This window comes from Xiphophorus maculatus, chromosome 14, assembly GCF_002775205.1.
Source record: "Xiphophorus maculatus strain JP 163 A chromosome 14, X_maculatus-5.0-male, whole genome shotgun sequence".
Lineage (NCBI taxonomy): Eukaryota > Metazoa > Chordata > Actinopteri > Cyprinodontiformes > Poeciliidae > Xiphophorus > Xiphophorus maculatus.
The window spans coordinates 18,548,411-18,566,166 of NC_036456.1; the positions used below are offsets into that span (position 1 = coordinate 18,548,411).

Consider the following 17,756-nt stretch of genomic DNA (forward strand, 5'->3'; position numbering starts at 1 on the left):
TACTAGCTACTGTAGCATCTACTGTAATGCTAATGCTAATGCTAGCTTGTAGGGAAGCAGGAACACAAAACATATTTATTCTGCTATAAAATACTTCCATTGTGTACATCAATACCATAGTGTTATTGCTCTAGCTTATGACAAAGTTTAATATTTCACAAATCTTGGCAGCTCATGACTCATTGCTGGTGAAACTTTACTTTTGTAGTAGTTTTAGTTGCTAATATAAACTACAGCCCCAGAAATCCTAATATTAGAAACTGCTGAATACAATATAAGTAAAATAGTTGTCAGAATTGGTGCCATCAACCAAAGCAAAAATAAATGAATAAACAATCTCAACACAGTTGAAATAATTACATTTTTAAAAAAGCATGTAGGGCAAGGATGTTTAACTGTGTTGTGTCATTACACCGTAGTTCAAAGTTCTTCACAGATAATAGAGGAACAAAGGTAAACTAATTGCAACAAATTTATAGCAAATTTGATCAAATGCATTGATAAAATAGTTATTGTGCCTCATGGGGATGTTGCAGTAAACTATATCAGTGATTTACACTTATTTATGTTAGTGAATTATTGTTTCCGATCAATGGATACGGGGGTTGTTAATTCGTTGTTGCACATTTGGACACTTTCTAGCTCCAATTCAGTCAAATTATGGGCCCTCTGCTCTAAAAATCCGTTGTAAATGTAAATACCCTCTGTTGTTTCTATGTGTAATTGTGAAATACAGACTGCAGCCTCAGATATTTTCAAGTTACTAAGCAACAACAGTAGGCTGCCTCGCATAATGTGGTCTCCCCCATGAAAAGAAAACGAAAAAGGATGCACGATCTGTCAGCTGGGAGATCTGCAGAGTCGCAAATAGTCACACAATAAGAGGATGTAACAGGCAGAAAATAAAAGACGAATCCAGGAAATGAAGGGCTCTGAGAGACCGGTTCAAAACGACTGGGAGGGAATCCAACTGGCAGGATTTCCCGATGAATCAAGGGGAACAAATCACCTTCCACGTGTGGTGGGAGGATACTCACGGATAGGTGTGCCATTAAAGTACTCTATTAAGCTTTTATTATAACATAAAACCATGTATATATTTTTAGAAAGATGTAACAATTTGTTAGCGCAGTTTTTAAGTGGACGTCAATCGTTTGTGGAGGAGGAAAAAGTGACAAATGTCGCCATCTGCAGGCTGTTGGAATATTACAATTGATCCTATCGATCTATCTATCTAGTATATTTTCAGTGTCAGTTTAAGTTCCCAAATAATCTATCCATTAAACATCATATGTATTTGATAATATGTTCCATCAAACCTAGCAAGCTGCACAGATCATCAGGTATTTGATATCTTATCAGTGTTTCCAGTTTTTTGAGTTTCCGTAACTCAGCGGACTGGTAATCATCAAAAAGGAGATTTATCATAATTCTCTCTAATACAGTTTCAAATGTGATTTACAGGCAGCAGAGCATAGACAATCCAGCTGTTAGGAACTGATAAAGCGTGGAGGGAATCAGTGAGAAATGTCATGCACAGTCTGTGAGGGAGAGATAATCTTAATTTGACTTTTACTGACATTAGCAGAACAGTGTTGGTAATAAATTTAAATTTAAAAAAAGGTGTGGAATCTGATATAAAAAATTAAGGTTATATGTACATATTTTTAGAACCTGTTAAAGGCAAGATTATTTCTATCACCTAGTAAGTAAAAAAAAAGGATAGCGTTTGAAATTTCTCACATTACAACCACAAACGTCAATGTATTTCACTGGGATTCTCCCTGATATGCACCACTTTGTGTCGGTCAAACTGTTAGGTGAACGGCAAGTGCGACTTTCTAAATGTTGTTCAAATAAAATTCTGAAAGGTGTAGCATGCATTTGTACATAGCCACCTTGTGCAATGCTAATCAACATTATTTTGCCATTCCTCTTTAAATCTGTGCGACAGAAAGCAGGGGAGAGAGATAATGCCGTACCTAAAAAACAAGAGGAATAAAAATATTTTTAAACACTAAAATGATAGTTGAATAGAATATTGTTGTAAATTAACAAATACGTTTTTCTATGAAAACCAGGCGATGCAGATTTAGATTAGCCTCTCAAAGTTGACCCACTGAATGAAGATTTATGAAAAACAAAAATTAAAGGCATGAAAAGAACAAATTTAACCGATAAATGTTTATTAAGTATAAACAGAAGCTAACAGATGAGTATCTAAATATATAAAGTAGTTTAAATACAAACCCTGAAATTGATGAAAGAATGGTTTATTTATAACACAATAAAAAGACAAGAAAATAAAGCAAATTTTCCCAAAGATAAGTTTTAAACATATATACAAAATATTTTCTCAATACACATTTAAAAGCCTAATAAATGATTATGATTTTTTTATTTAAAAAAATAAGCAGTAGTTTGACTCTTAATGCGGTTTTGTTTATAGATAAGACAACACACATAAAAATAAAAATAAATCTCTCCACTAAACTCACAATATACACTTCAACAGCAGATACCTCAACTTTAATCGCGAAGATATAAAATTCCCGGAACGTAAACGACGTAGAGCCGGTGTTCTAGCGGGTGGAGCTAAAAGGCTAGCTCTTTACGCCGCGGCCAGCAGCTCCTCGACGGAAACGCTCGTCACGTCGGAGAAAAACGTCCCCTCGTTGTCTCCGCCTCCGAACACCAGCAGAGTTCTTCCGGCGGAGACCGAGGAGTCCTCCGAGTAACCATGGTGATCGGGCGTTTCCATGGTGACGATGGAATGCCCCGCCCTCGGCAGGGAGAGCTGAGCTAGCTTCAGCTCGGTCCAACTGCTTGTGTCTGAGAGATGAGAACCGCACATCAGAACTGTGACAAAATGCTTCTTTTTTTTACTTATTTTTAAATAAACTAGCCAGGCTACTTGCTATAGTGGATTAGGGTCATTTAAGATAGAAAAACAGGGAGTAAAATTTCCACCACAAAACTCAGACATTTCTGAGCTTTAAAAGTCAAAAATGTGCTAGAAAAAAACTCAAATTTTGAGATTAATCTCAGAAATTTTCTAAGAAAAACACAAGTTTCACAAATAAATAATTTTCACCATTTGAAACTCAGAAATTTCTCTGTTTTTTCTAGGAATGTTTTTCTGGCAAAGTTGATTGAAACTCTGAAATTCTTTTGCTTTTTTCTAGCAAATTTCTGAGCTCAATATAAAAACAAATTAGATGTTTTTCTCTGGCACACTTCAGACTTTTCCAATTCTGAAATGTCCAAGTTTTTTCTATAAAACCCTCGGGGTGTAATCTCAACATAATCTTTTGGAGGAAATTTACTCATCCTCGCAATAGTTCGGCTTCTGGACTGTATGTTCTGAACAAAGGCTGGGATTTATGATAAATTTATTTATTTTGGCCTGGTCATTCATATGACTAATTAAACCCAACCACAATGTTTCCGATTAGGGCTAAACGATTAATTGGATTAATCGTGATTAATCAATTACTGAAATCATCATCAACTAATTTAGTAATTGATTAATTGCTAATTGGAGTATACAGACTGAAAAATCAACATATTCAGAGCTTTAATTAAGCCAAAATTGTACAAAATATGTATACATTTTGCATTTAGGATTAAAAAAAACAACCTCTGTCTAAAGATATACTTTAGCCAAAACTTCTCAAGTAGCATAGGTTTAGAAATTGAATGTCTTTATTTTCATCCTTGAATTTATATCTAGTATTGCATAAAAAAGACTTAAATGATAAAATAAAAAGTATGTAGAATGTGGTAATTTTTTATCGTCAGAATAATCGCTAGTTGTAGACCTATATATGATTGAAAGCCCAGCTAGAGCTTCAAATTCAAGTATTTCAGTCAAGTAACTGTCTTTTAATCTGCTTCTCACCTATATCGAAAACGAAGGTGTCACTGAGGGCGTTGTTTCCGTTGTAGCCGCCGTGGATCAGGAATTTGGTTTCTGAGAGAACTGCACTGCCATGCCAGCTGCAACAGACACAGATGTTCATCTTCTTGACTTAAAATCCTCCCAAAACTTTTTTTTTCTGCATGTTTGTTTAAACTATCCCAACAAAAACAACAATAATAAGATTTAAATTTAACTTTTGTGTGTGTACCTTCGAGGAGACGGAGCTTTTCCTGACGTTTTCACAACAGAAAACTCCATTAGTCCTTAATAAAAAAATTAAAAAAAATGCAGAATTTTTAGCTTGATATATATTCAGACCCAGTGAGATTCGGTTCTGTTGCCATGAGCCTCACCGAGGTCCAGCATGAACATGTCATTGTAGCAGACCGGAGTGTCCCATCCCCCAAACACATAGATGTACCGTTCCTGCATCACACAGGCCGAGTGGCTGGAAGGAAACAAAACACAGAAGCAGCTAAAGAGTCGAGTTTGAGACTAAAACATGTTTGAACGGATGTTTGGGTTGAGTTCTGATACCCTGATCGGGGAGAGGGTTTGTCTCCCGTGACGATGGGCTGGTACCAGATGGAGAGGTGGGGATTGAAGATGTACAAAGAGTCGCTGCAGCCGTCGGGCTCCGGGTTGGGCCGAGGAAACACGCCGCCCAGAACGAACAGCTCCCCACGGAACATGCTGCAGCTGTGGTAGGCCAGAGGGGGAACCTTTCCCTGGGCCTGGAAAACAAGATCCCAGTGAATTCTGGGTGTAGTGATCAACCCTGACCTTCGGCCTTCTATCAGCTGGGGGTACATTTCCAGGATTAGAGGACTAATGTCTCAGCAAGATCTAGAGAAACTTGTCCATATTATCTTTGGTCGCATTGATTACTGCAGCAGTGTCTAAAAAAAAAAAAAAAAAAATCAATCTTTCAGCTGCAGCTGATCCAGAATGCTGCTGCTGGTGTTCTGACTAAAACTAGGAAGTTAGAGCACATCACTCAGTTCTACAGTCCTTCCACTGGCTCCCTAGAGAATAGACTTTAAAATACTGTTGTTAGTTTATAAATCACTGAAAGGCTTAGCACCACAATACATTAAAGATCTGCTGCTGTTGTATCAACCTTCCAGACCTCTCAGGTCTTCTGGTTCTGGTTCTGCTCTGCATCCCCAGAACCAGAACCAGAACCAAACGAGGAGAAACAGCATTCAGCTTCTATGCACCACAAATCTGGAACAAACTTCCAGAAAACTACAAAACAGCTGAAACACTGACTTCCTTCTAATCCAACCTAAAAATCCAGCTGTTTAGAGCTGCTTTTTATACATAATCAATGAAACATTAATCAACAATTTGATGTGTGACAATGGCAAAATGTAATGTTTGAATTGGTGACTCAGTGGCAGGACTTTGTATCTTTCTTTTTTTATGATGTAAAGCACTTTGAAATGCCCTGTTGTGAAATGTACGATACAAATAAACTTGACTTAGCAACTAACCCAATAAGCAATAAATCAATTAATCGCATGATAAATTAAAACAAGCTCAATCTCTCTTACTACCAAAAATTAGATGACAAAAGTCTTCAGTCTGGTGGTTTGGTTTCAGCTAAGCTTGAGACTTCAGTATCCATTTTATCTGTCGTTTCTGTTAAGAACTTTCAATGACTTTATACCGAAATCAAGAACTTTCCAAACCTTGAAAGCACCTAATTGAGATTCAAGCATTTTCAGCTGCTAATTAGCTTTCCCTAAATAAAAACCTTCAATTAAATCCACCTGTGTGGAACCTAATGCCACTACATCCACTGTGGAGCTTAGTGGTGGCAGCGTAATGATGTGGGGATGCCACAGTTTTCAGACATTTTGAAAATGCAAATTTGTGGTTGTGAGAAAACGTAGAAGTGTTAAAGTGGTCTGAATACTTTTTGTGTGTATGCTTTACTCGCCTCCACCATGGTCCACCTCCAGCTCTGCGTGTCCAGGATGTGGACGTCGTTGAACCACTTCTTGTTCTTGGAGCCTCCGAACACAAAGATCCGTTTGGAGTCGGGGTCAAAGATGGCCGAGTGGCCGATTCGGGCCTCGGGGGTGGGGCCCTCCGCCAGAGTCTCCGCAGCCACCCAGGACAAATCCTCTGTTGCATGGAGAGACAGTTTTAATACCCGTCGAAAACATTCGGACTCAAAGAGGCATTTCCAAACGCAGGGCAGCGTGGAGCGAACCTGTGCAGAGTTTCCACATCGGGTCTTTGCAGAACTGCATCCTGGCTCCCTGACCGCCAATTAAAATGGCCGTCTGAGCGTCGATGGGACATAAAGTCTGACCCCAGCGTCCCGACGGGCCGACCAGAGAGGCTGTGGGCGGAGGAAGAACTCATAATGAAGTGTGATATACAGAGTTGGTAGTAACTAGTTACATTTACTTGAGTAGCTTTTTTTAAAATTACTTTTAGGATTATTGCTAGTACGCTGTAGTTTTTTACTTTACTTGAGTAATTTCATTATAACGTACTGCAACTCTTAAGTAAAATTTCTGGATTCTCTAAATGAAGAACAAACATGTTTTAACCAAAAATTCACCAGCACCTGCAGTTTCTGTTAAAGCTTCATAAGTTTCACATCGAAGGAAAACTATTTGGAAACATTTTCTTTTGCCTGATTGTTATTTCTTGCTATGTCACCTGATTATGTCATCATCTACAATAAGAGCTATAATTATAAAAAGTTTTAAACCCCTGGAGCTGAAACTAACGTTGGCAGCTCACAGCTAATGCTCATTGTTTAGTATGGTGGAGGGTCTGTGATGCTGTGGGTCTGTTTCTCTTTCAAAGGAACCTTATTAAAGTATGAAATACCAGATTTTACATAAAAATCTTCTGGTCTCAACCTTCGCTCATGTACATCTTATGTGTTGTGTAAATAAACGCACATGTCTGTGTGGGAGTCTTGGTCTGCCGACTCTTCATCCTGGCTGCGTTCTGAGGAGGCGTCACTCCTGGTTCATTAGCTGGAAAAGACGACAAAGAGAAGCAGAAAGGAGAGACAAGCCTGACTTTACACCTTCGTATCGAGCAACCCAAACATCTAATGACTGCGTTCTACTGTACTATCCTAAAAATCTTCCTCCTAGATGTAAATAACGATGAGAAAACTCTTCCTTCCTCACCTGCTGCCTTCACCTCGGAGGCGTCTGCTCCGGTACCAAACAGTTTCTGACTTTTGACTTGACTTTTGCCTTTTCGAACAGGCGTCGCCTTCTCCTTAACTCCATTTGGACAAATGTTTTCTTCTCCTCTCGTCTTTGACATCCTGTCGCCATCGTCTTCCTCGGCCGATCGCTCTCTCTTTCTCTTGCCGCTGAGCTCTCGGTCTGCGAGGGGAGCTGTCGGATTCTGATGCGACAGTGTTTATGAGACAAACTAAACATGACTACCAGGAAAGTAAAGAGTGCACACACCTGTGTTAAAATACCATAATTACATTTTTTTTTCCTCTCCACCTTCCTTAAAAGTTGAGTTGAAAAATTTTTAAACTAAAATACTTTTATTGACAACAACACACAGATAGCAGAATGAAGGTTTAAACTGAATTTAAAAAATGAAAAATCGCACAAAATGAGATAATTTCAGGTTTGCTACTTGCTTCATGTTCCAAAATATTTGAGGCATTCCTTCTGGAGTTTTTAGTTCATATTGAAAAATATAGCAAGGCATAGATAAACCACCAAAAAGCTGATTTATGCATTATTTCAAGCTGATCTGCTCTGAGTGAATGATAAATAAACTACCTTTGGTGTGTATTCATTCACAGCTATGATCATCTCTGGTTGTGAGTTTGTCTGAAAAGAAATACAAACAAAAGTTTGGTTAGTCCGTCATAGATTAAAGACATCCTCCCCCTCTAAACGCTTGTGAAAGATTAAATGTGTGTTACTAGGTTTCCTCCCTCCAGAGAAACATTAAGTGTGACGACATCTGTCCAGGTTTCTTCTTCCCACTGCTCCCAGGAGAGACACCTAAATATGTGATTTTAATAAAAAAATAGAAAAGGAAAAACACAAAACATGTGGCATGAATTCATTCTTGTCCAGGTCAGGCAAACATTACATTTGAAAAGCTCTTAAATCTCTAACATGTAGAAAAGCTAACAATTTTAAACTGATATAAGCTGCTGTTGTGACATTAAACCATATCACAAATACTCTACATGTGTATCAAATTTCTGACTTTTTAGTTTTTGTTTTTAATTGATCTAGGAAAATCGAAACTACCCATTAAAAACATATTTTCCATTTCTTAGTAACAGAGCAAATGTACAAAGTGTACCTACTTGTTATAAGGGGTCAGTTTTCCAATAGTGATGGGAATCTGATCAGCGTTGATGAGCTCCGCGTTGAGGCAGATCCTTTCCCCCCACGGTCCGCTGCTAAACAGCACCACCTGGCGGACAGATGGCGGAACTGCAGCAGACACTCTGCACGACCCCTCCGCTCTGACAACAAAAAGACAAGTAAAATAAATGCAAAAACTGAGCTTTTACTTCCCAACAAAACAAAAAACAGATTTATGTTTTCCCAACAAAAAAAAGAAACCTATGGGTACAAATAAGGAACAATAAAAACCCACAGTAACAGCCAGCTGTTAAATAACTCCCGTGGAAGATCTTTTCTTACCTCAACAGCCTTTGAGGCGGTCCGTTTACCCCAAAAACAGCATAAACTCCGAACTCATCCATCTTGAAATCCTCCCTCAATTCCTTTTTAACTTTAGCACAATTTAAAATGTTAAAACACAATGTAGTTTGGGCTTCTCCCGCCACTGCTGTGTCTACAGCTTCTAAACTCCGCGCTATTTCCAGCCCAATGCATGTGTTGCGCTTGGTTTGTTGTTAAGCGTATCCTTCCAGGAGGCGGCGGCGATGCCAAGCCCTATGTCAGCAAGTGATCCGCCCACCGCCACATATCCTTATCCTTATATCGAGCTCACTGCGGGTTGAGCTCCACACCCTGCTTCCGCGACCACGGGATATGTTCAAAAGCATTACAAAACTGTGTTTATTACAGTTTGCTGCTATTTTAAAAGTGGGAAATGAGACTGTAAGGAATGATCCTATTTAATTTTATCACCAATTAAAAAAAAGATTAAATTAAAATAGTTTGTAAATAAACTACCCTCTACCGAGTATGAAAGAATAACTGTTGCCGCAATACAAATCTGTGGGAGTTTTAAGTTATTTTAAAGAAACGTGTTCAATGGCTTGCCCCCAACAGTGACTATATGATGTCTCGATTTGCCTTAATGTGTTATTTTACAGAGTATCAGCGAGTGTGGTGCAAATATAAATGTCATTCACAATGTAATTCATGTTAGGGCTGTAAATTATAACCCTGCTCTTGAACGAAGCCCCAAACAAACGTAACGGTCGCAAAGCATTGTGGGATCGGATGCCGGTGAAAGCTTCTCGAAAGAACTGCGAAGATGATGGTGAGTGAGTTAGCATTGAAGCCCCGAAATCAAATCATAATCCGTGTCCATCCTTTAATTTATCAGCCGTCATTAACGTCGGAGGTGTTCTAATTAGATGTGACTGACAATTAGATGTGCTGCAAAGCTACTATTATATTGAAATTACTTAAATTAAGATGTTATTGTTAGCCCCGAAGGTGTTAGCATCCTGCAATCAATGGGCGTATGTGATGCGAATGGCGATGTCCGTTAGCTTGTTGCAAATAAACGGATTTATAAATATAACCGAACACAGTTTGTCTCACGTTTTGCAAGTTTTTCACATTGTGGAAAGGTTAGTTTTATTATTTTTGCTTTTTTTTTGTTCTTTTTAAACTTTGCATCTAATTCTTTGATATAAGATGCTCTACGTAGGAGTTCCCCCTTTTGTCCGATTGCCTTTGTAAGGCATATTTAAGTTGCAAGTTTGACCAAATCAAATTATCAAAGGAACCAGCTGGTGTTTACATAGCTGTAAATGTTATGAACAGACAGGAAATCAGCTGCATCACATGAGCTAAACTCAACACCCTTCTTTCCCAGTTTTACTTTTATGTTGTCAGTTATCTGATACTTGATTTTTCTGGCTTTTTTTCCTGCAGCCCACACCTGTTATCCTGCTGAAAGAGGGGACAGACTCATCCCAGGGCATTCCCCAGCTCATCAGTAACATCAATGCCTGCCAGGTGAGTGGAAGACTTCACCTGTTCTGTCCTATCCTTCATTATTTACGAAATGTAGCCTCTTATTGTTGTTTGTTTATAACAACGGTCCAGGTAGACATGGTTTGGTGGTCTTGAGTAAAAGTATTAATGCATTTACATACACACAAAAAATGACAAGAGCTATTAGTGGTTTTTGTTAGTAGCAATTATACCAACTGGCTAAAACAACTGAATCTCTGTATTGTTAAAGCTACTAAAGTGTTATAACATTTCAAACATCTGCTAGATTTCAAAGTAGTTTTCACTTCTTTTTTTCCCGTTTATTTAAGTGATGAAAATATGTAAGAATCCTTTAAATTTGCCGGTCGGCAGTGTGCAGCAACCTAAACCCCTTACCCCCAAAAATGTCTTTTTCTCATTAAACTAACTTTAAATTTTGGCAGATGAAGAGTTTTTACCACTTTAAAGACATAAAACCTTGACGTAACATGATGCTGAAAACTCCATAAATTGTTTCAATTTGGCATAAATTAAGTGATACATTCAGACAGTGTGTGGTTAATTCCGCTCTAAACATTGTTTCTGAAACATTGAATCAATAACTGATGTTGTTTCACCAACATTTTTAAATCTACAATAATTTAGTTAAATCAAACAAGTTATCTGATAAAATATCCTGTCTACTGTCTGTGTAATGACATTAATATAATTTATTTGTGAAAGGTGTAATCAAGCTTAGGCCTTTTAAGAAAATAGAAGTCGCTGTCAGAAAAACAAGGAAATGTGTTAAAGTGGGATTTTCAACTACTTCCATTCACTATTTGTGTTTGGAACTAAGTTTTAGGTGTCAAAAGAAACTATTAAAGTAATGTGAGATTTAAAGTGACTTCCATCTTAATCATAGTGGTGATGTTTCATCCTGCAGGTGATTTCTGAGGCTGTCAGGACCACCCTCGGGCCCCGGGGGATGGACAAGCTGATGGTGGATGGAAGAGGTGAGAACAGATGAAATTAGTTATTTTGGCTCAGTCTCTTGTGGTTTTATTATAGTTTTTAAAAATGTGTCTGTTCTTCCAGGTAAAGCCACGATCTCCAACGACGGCGCCACCATACTGAAACTTCTGGATGTGGTTCACCCTGCAGCCAAGACGCTGGTGGACATCGCCCGCTCCCAGGATGCCGAGGTGAGTTCCAGGTCGGCAGATTTCACATTTAAAGTTGGATGAAGTTTAATTTTTCTGTTTCCGCCGAATCCTCCTCCAGGTTGGAGACGGTACCACATCCGTCACCCTTCTCGCCGCCGAGTTCCTGAAGCAGCTGAAGCCGTATGTGGAGGAGGGTCTCCATCCTCAGACCATCATCAGAGCGTTCCGCACTGCCACCAACCTCGCTGTTAGCAAGATCAAGGAGATCGCTGTCTCTGTGAAGAAAGACGACAAACAGTGAGTCTTTAAACAGGGTGTCCGCGGATCCCCTCTTCTATTCAGAGATTGAAAATTACCCCTCAAAAAAAGTCTTAAATTAATTGAAAAAAAATTTCTTAAATTTTGTTGTAGCAGAACTATTTTATCTAATTTATTTTATGTTGGGTTTTTTTCATGGGACTTTACTGTTTTGTAAAAATTTGAATAGGTATGCACTTCTTTCTGTGATACGAGGCAGTTGAGGCTATAGCTCCTAGCTGCTAATATACCATTGCTAGCTAGCTTTGTTATGTCCTCACATCCTTAAAAGTCTTAAATTCACGTATCTAAAATTAAGGCCTTAAAATGGCTGAAATCAATTCAAAAACCTACAAGTTGGCCTTAGAAAAGTCCTAAATTTGTCTTAATTTTTTTATTTACTCTTGTATAGTGCATATACTTTATTTTTCTTGAGACTTTTCCGTCAGGCAAAAGTTTGAGTCGCCTGCAGACATATTCATTGTGTTCTATGATTCAAGGCTTTTGAGGCTACTGCTAACTAGCTGCTAATATACTGTTGCTAGCAAGATGACTTTTCTGTGTCTATCATGGATATTAAGCGTTTATCTTCGACGCTGGTTCACGTCTGTACGATGTTACATTCATTCCAAAACCTTGGCACTACTCTTTTGCATATTTCTGTTGTGATACAGATCTTAAATGTCATTCATAATGGTATTTAAAAAATGTCTGACACCTGCAGAAACCGTATTAATGGCTCTTAAACTAAGTAAATCCCCTTCTCCTGTTTGGTTTAGTTGTAAATGTTTTCTAAACTTTCTCAGGGAGCAGAGGCAGCTGCTGGAGAAATGTGCCGCCACAGCGCTGAACTCCAAGCTGATCGCCGGTGAGAAGGGCTTCTTCTCCAAGATGGTGGTGGACGCCGTTATGTCTCTGGATGAGCTGCTGTCTCTCAAGATGATCGGCATCAAGAAGGTGCAGGGAGGCGCCCTGGAGGTTGGTGCTCGCCGTTCAGTTTCAGATGTCTGGTTCCTTATCGCTGCTTCAATTTCATTGAGGTGTTTTCAAGTTTTGGAAAGTGCTTAATATTGAAACTACATTTTTTCATAATAAAGTGTGATCTAATGTCTGATTAAAAGGATACATTTGGTATAGTTGAAACCAGATGTTTTCATACACCAAAAAAACATTTTTTTTTTTTCGTAATGTCTGAAGTTAAATCAGACTAAACTTCTCTTCTTTCAGCTTAGTTACAATTACCAAAATTATTTATATTTGCTAAATGCCACAAAACATAGAATGAAGTATTTTTTTAGATACTTTTGTAGCCTTCTTTGTTTATTGTGTTTAAGCATTTAATTTGATCAGGAAGGTAATTTACCTTAACACAGTTTGTTAGAATTCTTTCAATATAATGAATATTTATTAATCCTCATGACTCATTATTGATATGTGTAATTGAAATAAAGGTCATCTTATATTTTGTACGTTAAACATTATTGAAATTAGGGGATTTGTTGTTAAATAATGTTTTGTTCTCAGACCAGTTAGGTTTAGATGCAGTGTGAGAGAAAATTTTCAAAATATTATATTTTAATTCAGTTTGTCCCTGCTGCAGAATGTAGATACTACCACAAGACATTAACAATTACAATAATAAATGATTAAATTCAATCAAAAAATACTTTACTGATTCCAAAGGAAATTAAATGTTGTTGTATATTAAATTAATTTAAATTTCCTCAGTCATGGTGATGGATGTGGGCAGGAAAGGTGTCCTGTAGAAGTCTGTATCACAGCGAATTTGACAAAGCCTCTGACTGAAGACACTCTGTTTTTGTAAGACAGTGTCATGAAGATGATGGTCCATAATTTGATTCTTGATTTTATGTAAAATCCTTCTTTGCATCATCATCTCCAGAGGTTCACAGTCATCATAATTATCATAATTGTGAATTAAAGTTGACTTTTTTTTTGTATTGCTTTTATTTCCAGTGTATGGTGCTGGAAAAGTCTAAAAACTTACCTTGAAAATTTTTGAAAGGTGCTTGAATCTTATTATGGGATAAATGTGCGAACCCTGGATTAAATGTTAGTTGTGAAATTAAATTCTGTACGAAATTCTCTGTTCAGGATTCCCAGTTGGTGTCTGGTGTTGCGTTCAAGAAGACGTTCTCCTACGCCGGCTTCGAGATGCAGCCCAAACGCTACGACAACCCAAAGATCGCGCTGCTCAACGTGGAGCTGGAGCTGAAGGCCGAGAAGGACAACGCCGAAGTCCGCGTGAAATCAGTGGAGGTCGGCCTTTGTCTCAGCATTAAACTCCTTAAATCAGTATTTCTTTTTGGTCTTTCGCATGACGTCTGCAACGTTCCCCCACAGGACTACCAGGCCATTGTGGACGCAGAGTGGAACATCCTGTACGACAAGCTGGAGAAGATCTACCAATCAGGAGCCAAGGTGGTTCTGTCCAAGTTGCCCATCGGGGACGTGGCCACGCAGTACTTCGCCGACAGAGACCTGTTCTGTGCCGGCAGGGTGCAAGAGGAGGACCTGAAGAGGACCATGATGGTGAGACTGGGCAGATTGAACCGGCTGGTCTGAACCAAAGGATCTCTAACTGGTTTGTGTTGCAGGCCTGTGGAGGATCCATCCAGACGTCGGTCAGCGCGCTGACGGACGACGTTCTGGGGCAGTGCGAGCTGTTTGAGGAGGTGCAGGTGGGAGGAGACAGGTGAGAGAGATTTCCTGCTGGTGGTTTTTTCATTGATTTGAAGGACTTGGTTCTAGAAATGTTCAGTCTGGTGATTGTTTTGAGTCTGTAAGGAAGTGGCGACCTGGGTAACATTTCTTCTTTTTATCCGCAGGTACAACTTCTTTAAGGGCTGCCCGAAGGCGAAGACGTGCACCATCATCCTGAGAGGCGGAGCGGAGCAGTTCACAGAGGAGACGGAGCGATCGCTGCACGACGCCATCATGATCGTCCGCAGAGCCATCAAGGTTCGGTTCTCTATTTGGAGCTCGTCTATGACTGGTAGTGGTTCACTTTAGAGATCAGGTTGTTTACATGCTGCAAAGATCATGTCTGGTCCTTCCAGGCCTGTTGCAATTAATCAATTGATAACATGATAAATTAAAATAAGCTAAATAATTTCCATTTGCATCATTTATCGTTTTTCTCGTTCTACCAAAAAGAGGATGACTAAAGTCTAAAGTCTTGTGCTTTGGTCTCAACTAAATCTTTTCTTGAAGAGAAATTTTGTTTACAAAGACTAAATAATTCATTTTATTTGTCTCCAGTGCTGACCAATGTCTGAAAAGTGTGTTGTGCTTTTATGTTCAGACCTCTTTACTCCTGAGATGTTTAGCAAAGGATAATTGGGAATAATAAGTTACTGTAGATGTATAAAGTTGGTGAAGAGCTGCAGCAATATCCTCATGATCTGACTGTATCCAGATGTAGATGAACATGTCGCGTGTCGTCTCTTTCCAGAATGACTCCATCGTCGCAGGTGGAGGAGCCATAGAGATGGAGCTGTCCAAGTACCTCCGGGATTACTCCAGAACCATTCCCGGGAAGCAGCAGCTGCTGATCGGAGCGTACGCCAAGGCCCTGGAGGTCATCCCCCGACAGCTGTGCGACAACGCCGGCTTCGACGCCACCAACATCCTCAACAAGCTGCGAGCAAAGCATGCGCAGGTAGGAAACGAAGCTTTAAGATTGAAGGCCCTGTTTAGTCCGCTCTAATCAAACTCTAGTTTGTTTCTCTAGAAAGTCCAGTTCATTTGTGGAGGTGTGAATGCGTAATTGATCTCTGTGGACCGAAAAAACTAACTGGTCCGTTTAAAAACCTTGAACTCGGATCAGTTTGAGGTTTTTAACTGTGGCTCAGTTTGAATGCATATGTGAAATACCAAGTGGACTGGAGACCGCTCCTAATGCAGGAAATGACTAAAGCGCAGGGCATTGTGGGTAAATACAATCAAAACAAACCCGCTAATCTAGCGCTAGAGGGAGGGACGGGCCGTAGCAAAGACAAAAGAGAAATCCCACAACCACTAAAATCTGATGCAATTTGTTTACATTTCATGAAGAGCGAACGTTAACCAGTGTCTTCTTCAGAGATTTCTGTCATTTCCTTCAGTAGTTCTTGGTGCAGTGCCACCACTGGTGAGGAGGGGAACAGGTTTTTCAATTAGTTTGCTTTTTTTGACAGAGCAGTGTGAAAGTGAACTGCACCAACTGAAAATGTAGCAAATGTCGCAATTTTGATCCCCAATTAAACCAAGTTTACAAGACTATCAGTTATTAAAATTACGACAAAGAAAAATACTACGAGAATGGAGTCAAACAAGAATAAAGTTTAAATGATACGAGAAGAAAGTCATCGTATTGCAACTTTATTCTCATAATATTATGACTTCATTGTCATACAAGTTTATTCTTTCTCATTTAAACTTTGTCGTGTGACTTCTCGTAATTGTATGTCTCTATTCTTGTAATATTATAACTTTATTCTCATACAACTTCTTGTAATATGAATTTGTTGTCATTTTATGACTTTATTTTTGTTGTTTGTTTTTTTTTTTAACTTTTCTTAGTATAGCTCCAACACTGTTGTAGAAAAAAACTTATCAAAATATACATTTCTGCGCTTGGTTATGGTTTTTCCAACAGCTGCATTAATTTTTCTGTCACTGCAGGGCGGCCTCTGGTTTGGCGTGGACATCACCAGCGAGGACATCACCGACAACTTCATCGCCTGCGTCTGGGAGCCGTCCATCGTGAAGATCAACGCCCTGACAGCGGCGTCGGAGGCGGCCTGCCTCATCCTGTCGGTCGACGAGACGATCAAGAACCCCCGCAGCAGCATGGACGGACCTCCAGGTGGCGCCGGCAGGGGCAGAGGTCGCGGCAGACCCCACGCTCACTAACTAAACCCATCCACAGAAAAAATAATCCAGATGCAGGAGGAAGAATTTCTGGAGGCTGCTTTAGTTTCTGGGGGAGATTTTCAATGTTTTCAACCCAGATTCTTTGGACATTCTGCTAAAAAAAAAAAAAAATCTCTCTTGTCTTGTAGTTTCTGACCAGCAAACTAAAGCATTTCATATTCTCTTCCTGTAGCCAGTACAAGCAGAATGACAGCAGCTTTTTATCTTTTCATTTTTTTCCTGAAACGGGCTGGTCTTTTCTCTGTGACCTGATAGAGTCTGTAACATTTAGCCTTGTTTTGTTAATAAGGAAAGCTGTTATTTGAAGTGGGAGGCGAAAAAAGCACTGAATGGATGTTGAGCAGTTCTGAAACCATCTATGTGAAGCTATTTATTGGACCATTGTTATCAATAAATTCACGGCTGAAATCAAACACTTATTCCTGGTGTTTATGTTCAAAGTGGTTTTAAAAACACTACAGAATTATTTTAGTGGTGTTAGTATTTTAAATAATGAGCAGCTTTGGTATAAAATTTTATTTCTTCCCCTTATTTAATGTAGTCCACTGAGGTGGTTCTGGTCACAATGCTCTTCCTTTAGACCCCAAACTTCCTCTTGGAACCACATAGGGGTCAAATGAAAAATCTGGAGAATGTGGCAATTTCTTTTATATGCTTCATCAGAATACTTAATTACTAAAACAATTGTTACTTTTTTCCCTATAAATTTCTTTTACTTTTATGATATTTTGATTCTTTTGCAAGTGGGAAAAATAATTATTCCAATAGCTCATTGGCACAAACCTTACTTTTAAGTGCTTTTCATATCTTTTTCAAAGGGTTGAGATCAATTTACTCTGATCCCCAGAACCAGAACCAGACATGCTCTCTCTCATTCTGGATGTGTAAAGACAGACATCTGGGGTTTTATCTTTATTCTTTTTCCTCTTACATCGCCACAGCAACCCAACGTTTATCTGAGTTCACGTTGCTGGTTGTTTCTCCTCCCGATCCTGTAAAACACTTTGAGTTGCCTTGCTGCTGAAAATGTGCTGTAGAAATAAATCTGCCTTGCGTTAGGTCAGGGGTCAGGCTCAGGGTAAAGGTCAGAGTTTCAGAAATACAAATGAATGGAAGCCAATACAAAGTAAAGAAACATAAGGTAAATGGCGGCGCGCGTAGACGCAGCGGCTTTGTGCTCACCGACTCGAAGTTTGTCTTTTCCACTCTGCTCGGTTAAAAACACCTACAACCGACAAAATTTACTGGCCATTGGTTAAGCAATCGGGGGAAGTCTGTCACAGGACT

General features: G+C 39.2%; 2 protein-coding genes across 2 annotated transcripts; one reads left to right on the forward strand and one right to left on the reverse strand.

Moving 5' to 3' along the window:
• Nucleotides 1-2,257: 2,257 nt before the first annotated feature.
• On the reverse strand, nt 2,258-8,839 carry LOC102221299 (tip elongation aberrant protein 1-like). The gene is made up of 13 exons (XM_023345885.1): nt 8,593-8,839; nt 8,250-8,411; nt 7,854-7,935; nt 7,708-7,758; nt 7,087-7,312; nt 6,850-6,927; nt 6,144-6,275; nt 5,868-6,055; nt 4,460-4,656; nt 4,276-4,370; nt 4,131-4,185; nt 3,902-3,999; nt 2,258-2,832 (listed from the first exon to the last, which is right to left on the reverse strand). Exons 1-13 carry the CDS (start codon nt 8,652-8,654, stop codon nt 2,612-2,614), a joined length of 1,647 nt encoding a protein of 548 aa, XP_023201653.1. The 5' UTR covers nt 8,655-8,839; the 3' UTR covers nt 2,258-2,611.
• Nucleotides 8,840-9,327: 488 nt separating this feature from the next.
• cct7 (chaperonin containing TCP1 subunit 7) lies at nt 9,328-16,882 on the forward strand. The gene is made up of 12 exons (XM_005799601.2): nt 9,328-9,403; nt 10,027-10,110; nt 11,015-11,084; nt 11,167-11,273; nt 11,353-11,531; nt 12,338-12,509; nt 13,647-13,811; nt 13,896-14,084; nt 14,150-14,247; nt 14,381-14,513; nt 15,007-15,213; nt 16,218-16,882. The coding sequence occupies exons 1-12, from the start codon at nt 9,398-9,400 to the stop codon at nt 16,446-16,448; spliced, it is 1,641 nt and encodes a 546-aa protein (XP_005799658.2). The 5' UTR covers nt 9,328-9,397; the 3' UTR covers nt 16,449-16,882.
• The last annotated feature ends 874 nt before the right edge of the window (nt 16,883-17,756 follow it).

Coding starts and splice junctions, on each gene's coding strand:
- LOC102221299 (XM_023345885.1), bottom strand. CDS start 8,654: ATGGATGAGTTCGGAGTTTATGCTGTTTTTGGGGTAAACGGACCGCCT. Junction 8,412..8,592: donor CCGCCTCAAAGGCTGTTGAG/GTAAGAAAAGAT, acceptor TTTTGTTGTCAG/AGCGGAGGGGTCGTGCAGAG. Junction 4,657..5,867: donor GGAGGTGGACCATGGTGGAG/GCGAGTAAAGCA, acceptor CTTGTTTTCCAG/GCCCAGGGAAAGGTTCCCCC.
- cct7 (XM_005799601.2), top strand. Junction 11,274..11,352: donor CCCGCTCCCAGGATGCCGAG/GTGAGTTCCAGG, acceptor ATCCTCCTCCAG/GTTGGAGACGGTACCACATC. Junction 11,532..12,337: donor GTGAAGAAAGACGACAAACA/GTGAGTCTTTAA, acceptor AAACTTTCTCAG/GGAGCAGAGGCAGCTGCTGG.